The 19,271-nt window shown below is 55.6% G+C and overlaps 1 protein-coding gene across 1 annotated transcript in view; it reads left to right on the top strand.

Moving 5' to 3' along the window:
- Nucleotides 1-2,778: 2,778 nt before the first annotated feature.
- Nucleotides 2,779-19,271, top strand: part of LOC140900709 (cAMP-dependent protein kinase catalytic subunit alpha) — a 45,547-nt gene continuing 29,054 nt past the window's right edge. The window contains exon 1 of the mRNA XM_073318385.1: nucleotides 2,779-3,008. Within this exon, the coding sequence (XP_073174486.1) occupies nucleotides 2,963-3,008 (46 nt within the window). The 5' untranslated portion in view covers nucleotides 2,779-2,962. The remainder of the gene's footprint in view (nucleotides 3,009-19,271) is intronic.

Here is a 19,271-nt window from a genome sequence, read left to right as displayed (position 1 = left end):
GTCATGCTGTGTGCAATCAATTTTAGTTTAGTTCAGGGCATGTTTTTCCCAGGCTGCGAGCTGGGGAAGGAGTGAGGGAGAGAGCCATGTGGACATAACTTCACCTCAGCTGCCAGCTGCACATCCCGTCTACCATCAAGCACAAAGTTTTGGTGGTCTGACTTTGCTTTTCAGTTATTATTTTGTGCCTGTCTCTTTCCTTTCTCCTGAGTGAGCGAGCGACCCGGCCCTGCGTTGGGAAGATGCAGCTTCTGTTAAATGGAGGAGTTGCTTTTAGAAAGCCCGGAGCACTAAGCAGAGTTAAGGGAAAAGTATTGCTAACTACAAGCATTCAAAAGGGTGAACTTGGCTTAAAAAAACACCCATGAGCTTCTTTAAAATAAAGAGGGGGGTGATTCTTGTTTTGCCTACTGTGGTTTTGTGGCTTTAGGGGTCATGTTTTTCAACCTTCTCTCTGCAGCAACGAAGGCTAGAAACAACGCTGAGTTTTTTGCATAATCCCACAAGTCCATGAGCAGAGGCTTTAAACAGCAACGAACCCGCTTGTCATGCTAAAATTCCAAGAGTTGGGGACTCTAAAATATTACAATTTAAGCACTTCATTTAATATTGCAGTAGTAACTCCAGGCTGCAGCTGGAATCAAGGCCTTGGCAGTATGGGTGCTGCACTGACAGTGAGAGACATACGGTCCCTGCCCAGTGCTTTAACTATGGGACCAGCCTTTCTTGATGGAACGGCGGAGCTGGATTCTATTGTGATTCCCAGCAGCAGCCGCTATAGAGCTCTCCGGGGCATATGCGGAATTACAGCACCTAGCACAGGGGGGCCCAAATCTCAGTTGTAGCAGCTGCTACCATAAGGCTTTGCCCAGGCCGAGCAGCTTGCTGGATTGGGAGCAGCAGTGCAAATTTGTCCTCAGTGACACCTGTGTGGATTGAACAGCAATTCACGAGGTTGCCGATGTCTTAGTGAGGGAATCCCACAAGTGTTCTTTCTTTTGGGTGTGTTAAATCCCCATGCCTGGGGGGAGGGGTGTTTAGGGAGAGTGTGCTGCAGAGACGGGGCAGGGACTCTAAGGGGGGAATCCTATTTCTGTTTAAACAGATGCTTTCTCAAAACAGACAGGTGACAGCAGCTCCTGGATGAAGCTAGCTAAGTTTATACTTGGTTCAGGGGGTGGCGGATATATGTCTAGTGGCAGGGCTGCCTCCAGGCACCAGCTTTCCAAGCAAGTGCGTGGGGTGGCATTCAGAATGGGGCGGCAGTTCGTGTCCTTCGGCGGCGACGGCTTGGGGTGGCAAAATTGGTAGAGCCGCCCTGTCTAGTGCAATCTGAAATGGGGGTTCAGGCAAAGGGGGTGATCCTGCCCTGGGAAGTACCTACCAGAGGATGCCATCCACATCACCTGAAAGACAAAGACAAATTGCTCTGTAGACAGGTTTGAGAGTCAGGTGGGGGGGACAGGGCTAGGGAAGTCTCTCCCCCTCCCACCCTTTTCCCCCCTAGCTCATCACCCTGATGGTACATTGTGGCGTGTGGATGAAGAGCCCCTCTTTCCAATGTGCTGGGTTCTCTCCCCTGCACATCCAATCCTTAGAGCATTAGAATCTGTTGCAGCTCCCACCTAGTGGGACTTAGACTTGCTCAAGCTGTAGACAGAGGTTCTGAGTTTGGGACTGAGGCCCCACCAAGCTATTTATTTATTTGTACTAGAGTAGAACCTATGAGCCACTGACAGAGATTGGGGCCCCAGTGGGCTGGGTGCTGGTGTGAGGGGCTCACGGTCTGAATAGACAGGGTGGGGGGAACACCTGCAGGGAGGAGAACCTGCCTCCCCGGGGGCTGCACTGCAGCGGAAGCCCAGTTGCTGACTGGCCCCCAGTTGTGTGTCCGTTGAGGAATGATGCTTATTAAAGCAGCAGGGTCATGGAGGCACATCCTGGGTCAGGAGCTGGAGAGGCAGCAGATCTCCGCAGGCCAGGTAAAGCTCACAGCAGTTCCTCTTCCCAGGCCTAAGGTGTCAGCTGCTCAACCCCCTTCCAAGAAAGGCTGAGTGAAGGGGGAGGGGCCACCAGGGTGCCCCTGGGCAACACCCACAAATGAGTCACCCAGCGGACCCCTCCGCTGTAGGCTCCCGGTCAGCCTGAATGGCTCTGTCACTCCTACACTCCCTGTCCCCATGTCCCCCCCACGATGCCTCCTAGCCCCACTTCCCTGTCCCGATACCACCCCAGGATGATTCCTGATCCCGCTGCCCATCCCCATTCCCGACCCAGGGTGGTTCCTAGGCTTCCTCCCTTGTCCCCACACCACCCCAGGGTGGTTCCTAGACCCCCTCCCCTGGCCCCATGCCACCCACCCCCATGGGTCTATAGCTCTGTCCCTCTCTCCCCGGCCCCCTTCCCGTCTGCCCCGCGTTTAGCTCACAGGCCCCGCCCCTTTCCTCCCACGGCCCCGCCCCTCACGTTGAACATTCCTCCGAACGCTGTCTGGCCCGACGTTCTAAATATAGAACGCCGCGACCTCAGCCCTCTGAGGCCAATCAGCGCCCGGGGGCGGGGCTAAACATGGCCGTCGGCCAATGAAAGCGGCAGACCGAGGCGGACGGGCCCAGTCAGGGTCGGGGCGACGTCGAGGGAGCAGCGCGGAGCGTCGCGCGTCACGGCAGTCGGCCAATGGTGCGGCGGGGTGCCCTGCTCGGCCAATGGGCGCCGGGCTCGCGCGGGCGGCTGGCGGCGGCGGCGGCCAATGGTGCGCCGGGCTGGGGCGGGGTCCGGAGCCCGAGGAGCCGCCGCCGCGGGGGGAGGGGAGGCGACACCGGTCTCGGCGGCTCCGCCTGGCGGCGGGGGGGGATCGGGGCCTGGCCGGGCCCAGCCGAGCCTCCTGCGGGCAGCGGGCGCCGGAGGGAGCAGCGGGGGCGGAGGGAGCCGCAGCCGGCCCCGCCCGGGCCCCAGCGCCGCGATGGGCAACGCGGCCACGGCCAAGAAGGGCGGCGAGCTGGAGAGCGGTGAGTGCGGGGGGGGTCGCGGCCCCGGGGGGCCTGGCGGGGGGAGCAGCGAGCGGGGGGCGCGCGGGGCCCTGGGGCGGATGGGGGCCCGGCGGAGGGATCGGGGCCCCCAGGGGATGGGGGAGCGCGGGGCCCTGGGGCGGATGGGGGCCCGGCGGAGGGATCGGGGCCCCCAGGGGATGGGGGAGTGTGGGGCCTGGGACGGATGGGAGCTGCTGGGGGGCCCCTGCGGGGGAAGCTGGGGGATCGGGGCGAGTGGGGGGGGAGCAGCGAGTGGGGGGAGCGCGGGGGCCTGGCGGAGAGTTCGGGGCCCCCAGGGGATGGGGGAGCGCGGGGCCCTGGGGCGGATGGGGGCCCGGCGGAGGGATCGGGGCCCCCAGGGGATGGGGGAGTGTGGGGCCTGGGACGGATGGGAGCTGCTGGGGGGCCCCTGCGGGGGGAGCTGGGGGATCGGGGCGAGTGGGGGGGAGCAGCGAGTGGGGGGAGCGCGGGGGCCTGGCGGAGGGATCGGGGCCCCCAGGGGATGGGGGAGCGCGGGGCCCTGGGGCGGATGGGGGCCCGGCGGAGGGATCGGGGCCCCCAGGGGATGGGGAAGCGCGGGGCCCTGGGGCAGATGGGGGCCCGGTGGAGGGATCGGGGCCCCCAGGGGATGGGGGAGCGCGGGGCCCTGGGGCGGATGGAGGCCTGGCGGAGGGATCGGGGCCCCCAGGGGATGGGGAAGCGCGGGGCCCTGGGGCGGATGGGGGCCCCCAGGGGATGGGGGAGTGTGGGGCCCTGGGGCGGATGGGAGCTGCTGGGGGGCCCCGGGGTGGGGGAACTGGGGGATCGGGGTGAGTGGGGGGGAGCAGCGAGTGGGGGGAGCGTGGGGGTTTGGCGGAGGGATCGGGGCCCCCAGGGGATGGGGGAGCACGGGGCCCTGGGGCGGATGGGGGCTGATGGGGGACCCCTGGGGGGAGCAACGAGTGGGTCATGGCTGGGGGAGCAGCAAGTGGGGGGAGCGCGGGGCCCTGGGGCAGATGGGGGGCGTCTGTGAGGGATCACGGGGAGTGGGGGGCTAGCCGGGGAGCGCGGGGCCCAGGGGAAGGAGTGCGGGGGATCGGGGGTGGGGCAGGGGGCGCGGTGAAGACGGGACCCGCCTTGTGTTGGACAGTGCCAGGCCCGGGGTCGTGGGGGCTGCGGGGAGCTACCTGGGCCTGGGGGAGCGGGGCTCAGCGGCTCTGGAGAAAGGAGGGTTGGGCCTGGTGAGCCCCGGCCGGGTGAGCGTGCAGAGGTCAGGCTGCTGCAGGGTGGTTGGGACCCCCGCCCCCTTCACCTGCCTGGGACACCCAGCAGCTCTGTGCTGCCCCGTCTGCATCTCCTCCCTCCTCCCCTCCCAACCCCCACCCCGAGCCTATAGCCTCTATCATCTGTGTGCCTCCCCTGCCCTGTCCCTCCATGCCCCACACTGCTGCTGCCTGCGCCCCACCCACCGCACCTCATCATGTGTCTGGGACACCCCTCTCCATTCACACCTGAGGTGTCTCTTTCTGGCCCTATGTCCCAGGGGAGGCCAGGTTGGGGCTGTGGGGACCCTAGGGCAGTGGTTCTCAACCTGTGGTCTGCGGACCCTTGGGGCTTTGCAGACTGTCTATAATTTCCAAAGGGGCCTGCACCACCATTCAAAAATGTTTAGGGGTCTGCAAATGAAAAAAGGTTGAGGACCACTGCCTTGGGGTATTGCACCCTGATCTCTCCAACCAGGTGTTGGACGCATTTGCAGGGGTGGTTTTGTTGGGGTCCCCCATCTTCCTTCACCTTCCCACTCCTACACATCCCCTCGTAACTGCTGTGTCCCATTCTCTTCCCCCCCCTTCCCCCCCAGTCATGAGCTGAGAACGGGTACCTGACCCTTTTGCATTGCCTGGATAGAAGTCCCACTGCCTGCAGCCTGTCTGGCCAGTTCAGGGTGCACCAGCCCTGGGGGGCGTGGGTCTCCGCTCCCCAAAAGTTGCTAGTAAATGACTGTTTGCCGATCGGAGGTTGGTGCTGTAAAGGGAGAGGTGCAGCTGGCATTATAAAATGGGACCATCCAGTGGAGTCTGACACCTCTGTGGGTGCTCTCTGCTCCGCTCGCTAGATCTCTGTTCCTGTTCCACTCTGGGAAGCAGCATGGGGCTCAGGGTGGGAGGGGGAATCGGCCATAGATGGCTGGCTGGCTTCATGCTTTTATTGTCTGCTGGAGAATATGCTTCAGCCCTCAGAATACACCTAATTGGTCTAAGTCTCAAAATATTTTGTCTCAAGTGGATGAGGGGAGTGACCCCAAGCCTCTGGGTCATGATCTCCCTGCCGTTCCCATGTGACGTGGGAGCAGGGTCCAGAGGGGCACAAAGGAGTTAGATCTTGTTTTCTCATGAGGTCCAGTTGCTGGTTACTTCACCGAGAGCCTCAAGTACCAAATGTGCATTGAAACTAACTTGCTTTTGTTGTGATTGCTCTTAGGCGGGTGTGACAGGCTGCACTCGGGCGCTGACAATAGAGCGCTGGCCCTTTTAAAAACAAAGGAAGGGTCCAGAGCTCAGGACAGACAGACAGACGCGCCCCCGTGGAAGATGGCAGGGTGGAGCTCAAAGTTGCTTTGCTCAGAGAGACTCTTCTGAACCCTCGGCTGGCTAAGGAGACGAGCCAATCGGACAGCTCCCAGGGGTAGCTTGTCTAGCAGCAGGGCAGAGCGTTGGTGCTGAGGCAGGTAGCGTCATCGCTTTGCCGGCAGCTGAATCCCGGTGCCGCGTAGCCAGAGCTGAGGCAGCCCGAGCTGTTGCCAGGAGGGAGCTCAGGAAAGAGTAAAAGGTTCTGTAAAAATGAACATCAGTGCCGTGATTTTTCCTAAGGACGAAAATGATCTATTGAAAGCGAGCCTCGCAGGGACTTTTATTAGGCAGTTAGCTCTGTCTGAGAGCCTCCCTGATAGGTTTGTGCCACAGGCGAATCTCCTTTCACGCACACAGGGTTTGCCATGCCATTGATCTGTCTGGTTGTGTGCTCTTCCAGGAGACTGTTGGCTAGTGTGGCCTCCCTGGATCTGAGCAACGGGCCCATCTAACGCTGGCTTCCCTTGCCACGCTAAACCAATGGCTCATCCAGCCTGATATTTCCCCAACCCCTGCCCCCATCTCAGATCGAACCAGTCCCGGTCTCCCCTCCTCCCCCCATATATGCACACTTCCTGCCATGCCGGATCCAACCAAAGGGCCCATCTAGCCTGGTGTCCGCCCCCCATCTGCAGTACCAAATCCATCTAACTGGCATCCCTGCCTCACTGGGTCAGACCAATCTCTCCCCCCCCAAATCCTGCCATGTCGGATCAGACCATTGGGTCCATCTAGCCCCTTATCCAACCTTCAATTGAGTCCAATAGGTGATGTCTCTGAGGAGGCAAATACGCACTAGGCCGCTGACCCCCGCCCCCCCCCCCCCGCCGCCCTTCCTGGTGACTATATCTGTAGAGCAGTAGCACGTTGCAGCCTTGATCAGGGCCCCCCTTATGCTAGGAGCTTTGTACAACCATATAATAATCCCTGGCTCTTCAACATCTCTGTCCATTCATAGATCTCCATGTGCTTTACAAGGAGGTCAGATGGGGAAACTGAGGCACGGGCAGAGGAGGCGACTTGCCCACAGTTACCCAGCAGGCCAGTGGCAGAGCCGAGAATAGACCCCAGATGTCTTAAGCCCCAGCGCAGTGCTCTAACCGCTAGGCAGTATCTGTAACACGAGAGAGTCCTGTACAAACACACACATACCCTGCTGTTGGGTGTAGCCAAGACTTTGGGCGCTGGAGTGGAGCCCCAGTTAATGGCCAATAGAGAGAAATCCTGCAGCTGGGAAGGAATCTGGTGCCCACCTGCCGTGTCTTGCTGTCATCAATCCCACATGAGTCACATGCACTCTGCTGTGCCAGGAAGGTGGGTCTCCCTTGGCTGGGAGCCTTGTTTGGGGGCTGGTGATTTCAGGACCTACCTTCCCCAAGGCTCACTGGCCTCCTCCGTTTTCCAGGGGTCGGGGTGGTCGGAAGGCTGGAGGGGCCGTGGAATGGTTGCATCTTGCCAAGCCTTTGTGAGGGGACGAGGGCGTCTGTTGCGATCAGACCCGGAGCTGTCACCGCACCCAGCAGCGTATGTCAGTGTTAGGCCCCAGTGTCCGTAGGAGTGGGGGGTCAGTGGCCATTCACAAACGGGGAAGGAGGTTGGGGAAGACTGAGGCTACCAAGTGCAGTGATTTGCCTGTGGTCAAAGAGCAAGTTGGTGGCAGAGGCCAGTCCTAGTTGGCTCCTAGTTCTGCCCTTCTCTAACCCTTGGACCCCACTGCCCTCCTGTGGTTGGGAACAGAACCCAGGAGTTCTGACCCTCCACCTCATGCCCTGCTCTAACCCACTAGACCCAACTCTGTGCCCAGTAGTGACTTTTGAACTCTGGTAGCACCGTGCTGAGATCAGTCCCAGGTACTGCACAGGTGCAGTGAGAGGCTGTCCCTGCGCCAGGAACTTGCAGCCTGAATAGTCCAAGATGGGCAAAAAGTTGAGAAAAAGAAAGTATCATTCACCTTTTCCTGATGGGGAATTGAGGCACGGATACAACCCAGAGGTCCTGATTCCAGCCTCTCCCCTCTAGACCTCACCCCCTTCTCAGAGCTGGGGAAAGAACCCAGGCATCCTGGCTCCCAGCCCTTCCTGCTCCGACCACCAGACCTCCCTCTCAGAACTGGAGAGAGAACCCAGCGTCCTCCTGACTCCTGTTCCTCCACCTTAGCCACAAAATAACCCCTGATGGCGTGGCGGAGGGTCAGATCAGGGGAGTTTGATTGAAACTCACCCTCCCTTCCCTTTAACTGGCGTTCGGAGCTCAGCTGGCTTTTCCTGCCTTGACTGCACTGTAGCCTAGCGGCGGTTCTGCGCATTGCGGAGCTACCGTGATCACCTTTCCGTTCAGAGCCTGCAGGAAGTGTGTGCGAGAGAGAGAGACCTACCCTGGATTCAGCAGCGTCTTGGCCTCTGGCTGAAGCAGTTCCATCAAAATGCCTGTGACTGATCCCACGGGTGACGTTCTATGAAAGGGACAGAGAAAGTATATGGGGTGCTTCTGCGTAGGGTGTTGATATGGTCCTAATTATTGTAGTGTCTGCACCCCTCACATGTGAGTACAGTTACCTTCACAACATCTGTGTGGAAGGGGCGGTGCTCTTCTCCCTGCTTTATTTGCTCCGTCCTAGGGGGATTTTGGAGATGTTACAAAATGTCCCGTCCCGAAATCAGAGTTCGAAGTCAAACTCTTTGCGCGCTGGCCATGCGAAAGCTGACCTGGTAGCAGGTCAGCTGCAATGCTTGGCCTTCATTTTGACCTTTTAATGTTTTTTGTTACCTTTTCAGTATAAATTCCTGGTGAAATGACATGGTTTTGAACTAACGTGGAGCCGTTTAGAAATGTCGGAGCAGGGCGTTTGAGCAGCTTGGAAACGGTTTCCCAGTGATTCCCAAATGGGGATATTTGTCCAACCCCCCTGTCCTGCAAACAGCTCCGGCTTGGGCCGATTTTCACTTTCTGAGGGGAAAAGATTTTCATCAAAAAATTCCCTCCCTCCCTGAACCTCTCCCTCCTTGCTGGGGTTCAGAGCCCGGCTCCAGCCCGAATGTCTACGGTGCAATTTTTAGCCCCTGAGCCAGCTGACGTGGACCAGCTGCAGCTGAGCCACGGGTCTTTTATTGCAGTGTAGACACGCTCTCAGGGAGTCTGGCAGGGTCTGACACTTAAACCCAGGTCAGCCAGGTTAAGCACTCTAACGACTGGACCACCCTTTCTGTCTCAGCCTGCCTGGTGAGGCACAAACATTTGCCAGAATGGCAGCAAATTGAAAACTGAGCAAAGGGGATGTCCTATTGTGCTATTAACCTGTGGAACTCACTGCCACATGACTGTCATACCATGTTGTGTTTCTGAAAGAGACCAGGATTCAGAACCCAATAATCCATTTAGATGGACAGAGTGATAATAGTGAGGGGTAAGAAAACTAATCAAGGCAGCTGGAAAGGCTATTGACCCTCCCTCTGAGCTGCCCTCTGACGGAGGCCAGGCGGCATCTCCCCTCTGGCATGTGATCTCATCTCGACAGGGGTCTTGCACCTTCTCCAAAGCAGCTGGTGCTGGCAGCTGTCAGAAGATCCTGGGCTAGATGGACCCTGGGTCTGACCCAGTCCCTATGGTTTAAAGACTCTCCATGTAATGAAGGTCGATTAACCTCTCCCCTGGCTGAGCCGACCCCTGGGCTGCCTTGCTAACCTACCCTGTGAGCACAGGTGTTCCTCGCTTCCTCCTCGTGACAGACAAAAAAGAAAAGGTGAAGCTGAGAAGCAGAAGGGCTGGGACAAAGCCAGGACGGGTCAGAGATTCCCCCCTAAGGCAGAGCCAGCTGGGATTACTGTGCGGCGAACGGTGACGTTGGCACGAGCTGGATGCTCCCCTCAGCACCCCTGGGCGATGGCCCTTGCCACGGCTGCAGGGCCACAGTTGGCTGCTGCCTTGAGACTGGTGGGACTTAAGAAAACAAAATTAAGCATTGGAGATACAGGGCCGGCTCCCTGGCTGGTGCAAATCACCCTTGGTCCATTGGAGTCAATGGGGCCAGATCCTCGGCTGGTGTAAGGCAGTTTTCAAGTCAATGCGGCCATGCTGATTCACGCTAGCTGCGCCTCTGGCCAACTGATTTGGTGAAAGCACCGTCTGAGCTTTTTACCTTGTTGTTTATCCATTTTCTGTGAGGAACTGGGGCTCTGATCCTGCCAGGACACAAGGGCGTAACTCGCCTCCCATGAGTAAAACTCCGCATGTGGCATAAGGGTTTGCAGAGTCAGGCAGCGGGCAGTGCCATGCTGGATTCCCCAGTATACCACTGAGCGCGTGCCAGTCGCCTCTCTCCCAGCTGGCTCAGAGGCAGATGCAGTGAACCTCTTAGTGGCTTTCTCTGAGTCTAGCCTCTGCCCTGCTGGGATTAGGGGGTTCCCGTGTCCATGGAGATGCCAGGTTGGGGGAGGAGGGTGATTTGTCCGTCTTCCCCCACCAGGGACAGCCAGCGTCCCAAGAGAACTGAGCCGCATCTGCTGAAAATGTCTGTTTCCTGCCACCGCTGCTCAGTTTTGCCTGGCAGCCAGGTCTGCAGCAGAAGCCTGGCTCTAACCAGCTCCCGGTGGAGGGGGCGGGCAGTGGTGATGTGGTGATTGTGGGGTGCCCTGTGCCGGGGCAGACGGGTTGTGGCCCTTCCATATGTGGGCCTCTTTGCACTGGGCTTGGAGGTCAGTTCCCAGGCTGGTTTCTGACCGGTGGGCCCTGTTTTGTTGGGTGTGTGGGGCCAGGCTGCCGGGTGGGGCTGGGGATGATGATGGCTTTAAGGGAAGATATTAACCGATGTGGTTTAGTGCTTAGATTGGGATCTTTGGATGGAAAGGACACAGCGTCTTCCCAAGATGAGGCAGGATCGGCTCTGGTTACACGTGGAGAAACTGAGGCGAAGGTGAAGTGACTTGCCTAGATTTGGAAGAGAATTCAGGAGTCGGGACTCCTTGTCCCCCCTGCTCTGTCCCACTAGATCCAGAGCTGGGGATAGAACCCAGGAGTCCTGAATTTGCCCCCTTGCGTTCAGCACTGCTCACCACAGCTGGGAAATGGCTACTGCCTTCCCTGACACTGCCGTGCTCCCTGTGGAGCTCCCTGCATCACGCCAGGCTCTTCTCCTTGGCATCTCCACAGGGCTGGCAGGGTCCTTCCCGTGTCAAACAAGCTCTCGGCAGCCGCATCATAGTGTGAACCCGGGGGGCATCCACCATGTGGCCATGTCTTTCTGCCCAGAGCAGCTTACCCCGCTGAGTGCCTTGCTGTGCTGGTTGCAGGCCTTAGCCTGCAGGGGGCGCTTTGGGATCAGAAACTCGCAAATGGGGAAATCTGCTGGAGCCTCAGTGTTGGGCTCGCCTGAGGCAGCTGCCTCTGGGGTTGGCACAATGGAACTGTCACCCCCTGATCACCCATAGAGCGATGCCCAGACAGCTGATCGCCCAGTTTGCGTGTGCTCCTGCCATCCCCTGGCTCCCACCGAGAGATTCCCTGGGGAGACGGGCATTTCCTCTTGCAAGTTAATTATTAAATGTGCCTGGGACAGGGCCGGCGCCGCCCTTCCATATTTTGATTTTAAAAAGACAGCTGTCCAAGGTTCTAGGCCGTACTACACCATCAACACGACTGCTTCAAACCCGGCAGCGTTACATGCTCGGTCCAGCTGGACCTAAGCCCGGCAGCCGCTGCCCGGGGCTCTCTTCTGCCGTTTCATCTAGGAAGCAAACCCTCAGCCCTCTCCCTGCTGGGGTTGCCACTGGTCCAGGTTTCCCCAGGATTGTCCCTGTTTTGAAGTAGCTGTCCTGGGAAATCAGTCAGGGGACTCAGTATGCAAGGCCGGCTGGCCAGTTTTATGGGCTCAGGGTCATACTGGGTGTCCCATTTCTTGTACCTCACAGGTGGCCACCACACTCCCCAGATCCTCTGGTGGGGGGGTGTCTCTCTCTTTCCCTGACGATCACTGGGGTGGGGAGCACGTTCCACAGTGTAGGTGACGTAGAAGAGAACTCCCTGCCAGCCACCCCCTTCTTCATAGCTTGGGTGTGCTACTTCCGGCAGCTGTGGAGTATGGCGTCGGGGAGGACCACACAGGAAGGCTGGGTCCAGGCCATGCAGGGCTTTATAGGCCATAAGCAACACTGTAAACATCAGCTGGAGATTTTAGGAGCTCAGACCTGTGGGCAGATCTGGCACAAAGTGACTCTAATTTCTAGGATCATCCGAGCCTTTCGTTAAGGATTGAACAGGGTGTGTGGGGGGAGCTTCTTTCCTAGCGAACTGCATTCTGGGCACATGTGGGGGATGTGTGGGGAGGCCTTGGGACCCTCGAGGGGAGTTGGTCTGCAATCCTTGCAGGGTTTGATGCGTATTGGAGGAGACTGGGGTGGGGGGAGGTCTGCGCTGCCTGCATTGTCCCTGTCCTGGGGTTAAATGGGGGACCGTCTGCAGCTCTCGATGGGGTGTCTGTATATAATGGAGAACCCGGAGGGCTTGCTGCTCGGCTGTGTGCTGGTGGGATGGGGTGGGTGCTCTGGCTCAGACTCACCAAGGGGCTGTCTCTGCGACAGCGTTCATTTGGCCAAGCTCCAGTGCATGGCTAAGACTCCTGGGAGCACCTCCCGTGGCTCTTAGAGCTGCAGTAAACTGAGCCGCTAGTTGGATTTTCCCAGTGACCTGTGGGAGAGCTCGTCCGTCCTCTCTGGCAACCTGGAGGGGAGGGGGGAATCGTGGGAAGCCGTTGGAGGACTAGTGGCACTCGAGGGAGGTTGGCCTTTGTGTATGCTACAGAGCAGTTGTCTTAGCAGCTGACGAGTTAGTGCTGTAGCCCGTAGCCTCTCTCAGGCCAGCTGACTTGTGGGTGGACTGGAGGCGACTCGAGTTAAGGGCTGCACCTGAGTTAACCGTGCAGTGAAGACCAGCCCTGAGCATGTATCTAAGCTGTCCCCATCTTGGAGCAGTTGCTTTCAGCTGGGCAAACTGGGCATAGCTCAAAGATGCTTGCATTGAGCAACAGTGCGAGGGCAGTGGGTGCTTGTCTTCTCCTCTATGGCTGCCTGAGGGTGCGGCTGAGCTGGGAGTCGCTCTGCCTGGGATGGCAATTGGACAATCTGCCCCCTGGGTGTGGTGCGGGATTTGTATGTAAATGGCTACCCACCCTACTCTGGCTCTGCTGGGATGATTCAGAGTCTGTGTGAGTCTTGAGGCGGTTGCTGGCATTGGGCAAACTGAGCCACCAGGGCCTCTGACCTCTCGGGATATGCCTGAGTGAGTCCCAGGAGGGATCAAACCAACGATCACTCCCCTTTGCCTGGACTGCACCTTCCCCCTACACCCTCTCGCTTCCTTGCTGTGAGCTGCTGACCTGGGTTCCTCTGTAGCAGCTACAGTAAAACAGGGGATGGGAGGGAGTGGGCCTAGGAATTTAGGACAGGAAGTGAAGATGAAGGAATCCCAGTTGAATTGTGGTGGGTATTTCAGAGAGACAGAATGGAATCATGCCAGGTTCAACTTTGACTCTTCAGTGACGAGGAAAGGTTGAGGAGCTCTCGGGAGAGGCAGCCAGAGCAGAAAATCGGGAAAAGGGTTAAGGGAAAACGGGGCTTTTGAAGACCTCAGGAGTAAACTAGGTAAGTAGCAGAGGTGCATTGTCTTGTTGATGAAGAGGGAGATAAAATTAATGATCTTAAAATGACTAAGAGCCGCTGAGCTGCTTTTTCTTTAATGCTGTCGAATAAGAAATGGGGATAAAACATGTATGGACAAAAAGGAAGTGCATTATCCTTCTCTCTAAGGTCCTTATCTGGCTCTGTTTATGATAGTATCTGAGCTCCTCACAACTGGTAATATATTTATCCTCTAACCCTACCGGTGAGGCAAGGAAGTGCTCTCATCCCCCTCTGTAGCATGGGGAAACTGAATCACAGACTAAGTGACTTGCCCAAGGTTAGTCTGAGGTAGAGCAGGGAGTTGAGCCAGGATCTCCCAAGTCCCAGGCTAGTGCTCTAACCATTGCACCAGCCTCCCTCTATGACGCGAAAGATCTGGTTTAATAAAACTTGAGGGGTAAGTGGATGCTAGAGAGAGAAATTGGCCGGCTTGGGGGAAACACTCGGTTCTTGGAGGAAGTTTGTTTGAAAGGCAGGGGAAGAATGCCAACCTGGCACCGATCGTCCTGAGGCAGAGAGCAGCGATCGCCGTCTGGCAAACCTGCATCACATGAGATTGCTGCTGCCGTCTCTCTGACAGCAATGGCCTGTCCATCGGTAGGACAAACACAAACACACCGTCTGGAGGGGAGGGGGAAGGATTTTTTTATGCCACGTGTTGCCCCTGCCCCGAACTGCAGCCCGCGAGGTTTGTGTGGCTTCCAGGGGGTGTCTGCTTGCCCCCTCGTATCGCTCTGATTTTCCTCTGCTTTAAATCTGTCGCCCTCCCAGCCCTGTGCAGGGGCAGATCCCCTGGCCTCGGCCCTCCAGCCCCCATGGGGCCAAGCCCTTGCACCACCCCCCATTGGCTCCCCTGGCCTGCCCCCCATCTATGGAATCCCGGAGGGCTCAGATCCTGGGTGGCTCCCACCCTCGTCCCCCAGCTACGGCTCCCTGGCGGGGTCAGTCTGCCCCACGCTTGGCAGAGCGCCGGGGGCCCTGGCTGAGAGCGAGCGCCTCTCTCGCCCCCTGCAGCGGCAGGCACAGGGCCCGGCTGGATTGGCCCTGCCGAGGAGCCGTAGGCCGAGCGCAGAGGAGGCCACAGGCTGGGCCAGCAAGATGGAGGCCGGAGGTGAGCCGGGGTGGGAGTGAAGGTCCTGGCAGGCGGGCGTAATAGGGAATGGGACACAGGGCCTTTCCCCTCGAGGGGGTGCTGGTTATTGCCCCGCCCCGGGCCCTGTTCTGCCCCCTAGGATATGGGTCACTTCTGCTGGCCCCCAATAGGGCATCAGGCCCCAATCCCAGCACTAAATACACTAAATAATTGAAAGAAGGAAAATTAAGGGGTTTGAATTAAAAAAAAAAAATTGGAATTGGCGGTTGCCATGGGAACATGCTTTCATCTCCAGCCTGGGGCTGTGGGAGGAGCCTCCCAGAAAGGGGTGGGGCCTTGACTTTGAATTTCTTGATGGAGGGTGGTGAGTCTTCTAATGAATTTTGTGGCTTGGGATGTGTCGGGTACATGGCTGGGGTGGGGCAGGAATGGTCTCTTCTTTCCTCCAGTGATTTGAATGGTGATCTTGAGGGCAGTCCCTTCCCATGGGATTGTTAAACGCTGGTGAATAGTATTGGGGGTGGGAAGGCGTGTGTGGACCAGTCTAGGGATTTGTGTGGCTCCCATTGACATAGGATCTGAGCCCCTCACGGTCAGACTCGATCCTTGCAGTGAAGCAAGAGAGTATTATCCCTATTTCACAGATCTGGAAACTGAAGCATGGAGCAGGGTAGAGGAAGTGACTCTCCAAAGTGGTCACACAAGGAGCTGTAGGCAGATCTGGGCATTGAACTTTGGTCTCTTGAGTCACAATCCAGGTTCCATTGTCCCTGGGACTCAACCACCCCCAGCTGCTTCCTCCTCAGGGGTGAGCAGGCTGCGTGGGGAAGTGTATGAGATCTGTGGAGTCAGGCAGGACCAAGGAACAGACTGATTTCAGGGGCGGAAGGGGAAAAGCGACAAGAGACTGAATTGTCTAGAGGAGATGAGTGGAGCTCTTAGTTACGTTGCTGCCCTGCAGGGTTTGCTTCATGGCCTGGTCTTTGTTAGTAAATATCAAAACTGGGTTCAAATTTTTTTGCCGGGGGTGCCCCCATTGCCCTGGTAACTTTGGAGTTACACCAGTGTGACCTGTGGGAGAATCTGTCTCCCATAACTACTCAAGTGTGAGAGTTCTGATTTCTGGGATAATCTTTTAGTTCTCAGCAGGGGTGATGTTATAGCAAACCCTGTCCTGGTGGGGTTTGAACCCAGGATCCTCAGTGTTCAAGTGAGGTCCTCTACCACGTCACCTGAAGGCGTGATCTCTATTAGCTGGCAGCACTAGTAAGCTGTCATCCTCTATGCTGGCCACATGCTCGATGTGATACCCTTTTCACAAGCATGTTTTGCTATTACTTTAAGATCATTTTTCCAGCCCCAGTGTAAGAGGATTCTGGCTCCTCCGTCTCTTGAGATAGGCGGGCTGAGGAAATTCAAGGGACGCTGTCAACATAAAACTCATATAAATGTGTCCTACTGTCTAAACATGTTACCGATGTTCACAGTTGATGCTGTTTGGTTAATGTTCTGTTGCATTTGACTGAGCGTGGGACAGGGAAATTCACCTGGCCAGTTGCACAATCTGTTTCTAGCCTTTCACCATCGAACTGCATCCCATTCTGGTGTCTGTGCTTTAAATCAGATGTGGGGTAGAGTGGGCTCAGAAAAGATCTACCAGGTCTGAGTGAGAGAGGTAAGAGGCTTAATCTGTTCAGTCTAACAGAAGGTGGTTTGATCACTATCTATAAATACACTAGGAGAAGATTTCTGATAGCAGGGGCTCTTTCATCTGGAAGATGAAGGCAAGACAATTCATCAGTTGGAAGTTGATGCTTGACAAATTCAAACTGGGAATAATAAAGATCAAATTTTTAACAAGGAGTGAAATTGACCATGCAAACAGCTTACCAAGGGATGCAGTGAATCCTCCATCATTTGGAGTCTTTAAATCCAAGCTAGATGTTTCTTTCTAAAAGATCTGCTCTTATTCCACTACAGTTTGTTGGGCTGGATGCGGGTGTGACTGGATGGAATCCCCTGGCCTGGGTTATGCAGGAGGTCAGTCTAGAATGATGATGATCATCAGTGCTACCTTCTGGCCTTAAACTCAGTGCACCCATGAATTATTTGAAGACGAGTGAAAATTTCCCCCCCAAAATTTCTCACCAGTTCTGAATAGTGGCTGGAGTCATGGCACGGCCCAGGCTGCCCAGGCCCATCTTAACCGATGGTTGGAGCTGTCAGAGCCGGGTCAATGCTCTGGCTCCAGCTAGTTCTAAAGCTGGCTAGAAGTTTTTGGGAGGGGTGGAGGAGGGGGCATTTCCCTGTGTAGACAGGACTGGGGTTGATTTAGACTTTGGGGTGTGTAACAACCTTGTTTTTACAACCCCTAAATTCAAAGTTCCTAGAAATTAAGAAATTCCAAATTCCCCTGCAAACCAGACAGTACGGCCTTGTGTATAGAGCATGGGGACTTGGGAGACTTGGGTTCTATTCCCAGCTATGACCTTTAGCAAGTCCCTTCCCAGTGCCTCAGTTTCCCCATCTGTAAAATAGGGCGTGTGTTACTGAGCCTCCTTTATAAAGCACTTTGAGATCTGCAGTTATGAAAAATGCTAGTTAAGAGCTCAGTGTTACCTCACCCTTTTGATAGTGTGGGGTTGAGGCGGTCCCCATGGGGCCCTCTGTTCCCATTGTGCCATCCCATCAAGCAGCTCCTCCTTCATGATCCCCTAATGTCCCGGGGCAGCAACAGCAACAGTCGATATGGAAACATAACCTGAATGTAGCAATTGCCAGACTGAGGTCCATGTTGCATGAGCAGTAGAGGCAGCAGACGAAGGGTAACGAACCCACAGTAGTCGTGGGGCAAAAACTTTCCGCCGCCATAAGTCTCATCCTGGTGTCTAGCAGTTCAGCTTAAACCCTGAAGCACAAGGTTTAATAGCCATTCCAGAATTATTGTTGTAATTTAAATTGTAGCCCCGGATAGTCTTTCTCCATGTGAATGTCCAGGCTGGTTTTGGTCTCAACTTCATGTGGTGGTGAGTTCCATAAGCTAATTGAAAAGTGTTTCCGCTTATTGGTTGTGAATTCCCTACCTTTTAATTCTATCTGAGTGTCCCTTGGCTCTTGTGGGATGAGACAGGAAGAACAGAAGCTCCTGATCTCCCTTCTTCAGCCCAATTATTATTTTATAGATATTTATTACAGCCCCTCTTATTGGTCTCCTTTCGAAAGGTAAACAATCCTTTCAATCTCTCCTCATAGGAGAGTTTGTCCAGGCTCTAGATCATTCTCGTTGCCCTTCTCTGAACCTTCTAATTCTGCAGTATACTCTTTGATTTGGGGTGACCTGTGCTGCAGACATTATTTCACATTCAGATGAAGAAAGTCTTTAATGGGTTGATGCAGTTTAGTGGCTGTAAACAAGGAATCGGCACTAGCAGTTGCTGAGTTGTCTCCATCTACTGTTCACAGTTCAGACTAGCTATGTGGAGTGAGTTAAGTACAGTACCAGAAGTGAAACTGACTCGAACTGGAGTGAAATTGACCAGCTGTAGTGGATGTTTTTCCCCCCATTTGTCTATGCTGAACTACCTATAAAGGCAATAAGTGCGGAGGGATTTATATTAAAAACAAGCTTTAAGTTTAATAAACCCAGGTGCTGGTAACACAAGAAGGAAACACAGTTTTTGCTGTAATGTTTTTTTAAACCAGTAACGTCTCTCTGAATGCTCAAGCAAATGGGTTTTTTTGGACTGTATTTTCTTTTCAAATCCTGCAGCAAAATTGCTCTCTGCATTTGGTTTTTGAGGAACTCTTGGTTTGTAAATATACATGGTTTGGGTGCTGAAAATAAGTGCAGTTCTCTCCTGCATTGGCATGTTTGTGATGTGAGTATCCCAGCTGGCTTCCTGCGTTCCTTCTGGTTAGTCTTCACCTGGTTAAGAATTGGATGGGTTTGTATTATTTGTATTACAGTAGTTCGTGATGACCCGATCCAAGACCCTTGATCACCTAGTAAGAGTCTCTGCCCTAAAAGGCTTTGAATCAAAAGAGAGCAGACACACAATGGAGGGATTCATAGCCCCATTTTACAGACAGGGAGCTGATCTGAAATGACTCGCCCAAGGTTGCGTGAGGTCAGTGACAAAACTGGGAATGGAACCCAAATCTCCCGAATGCCAGTCCCCTGCCTTTACCACAAGGCCGTCTGTCAGAGGTTCCAAAGCCAGCTGAGACCACAGTGTTCATCTAGTCCAGTGGTTTTCAACCTGTAGTCGGCAGACTCCTGGAGGTCTGCAGACAGTGTCGAAGATTTACAAGGGGTCTGCACCGCCATTTCAAATTGTTTAGGGGTCCGCAAATGAGAGAGGTTGAAAACCACTGGCTAGCCCGTTTGACTTGGAGCAGATCTCTTAGAAAAGCATCCACATTTGTTTTGAAAATTGTCTGTGCTGAAGAATCCGCCACAGCCCCTTGTAAGCTGTGACAGAAAGCTTGCTGTAACTTAGGGAGTGGAGGATTGTGTGCAGAGCCTAAATCTATATTTCATGCTGTCTCTTACCTTCCCCCCACCCCAAACCTCCCCCCCCACACCGGTGCGTTACATCTTCCCTTCTCCCTGGTGTTCACAGACCCAGCTGGCTGCTGTTGGGGGAGCAGAAGCAGGGTTAAGGGGGGCAAGATGTGTATGTTCTACACCTGCAACTGCTTGGGTGGGCTTCAGTTGTTCAAAGATCATGAGTCCCTGTGGTGGCTTCTGAAGCAGGGTGGCTTGCCTGTTCCGCCAAAATGAACCTATCTGGGTTAAATGGCCTGTACTCCCAGTGGTGCCTCCCTGGGTGCACAGGGCTGTTCAGCAATAAACATTCAATGCTTCCCT

This window comes from Lepidochelys kempii, chromosome 20 (genome assembly GCF_965140265.1).
Source record: "Lepidochelys kempii isolate rLepKem1 chromosome 20, rLepKem1.hap2, whole genome shotgun sequence".
NCBI classification, from domain to species: Eukaryota; Metazoa; Chordata; order Testudines; family Cheloniidae; genus Lepidochelys; species Lepidochelys kempii.
This window is presented reverse-complemented; position numbering and strand designations above follow the sequence as displayed.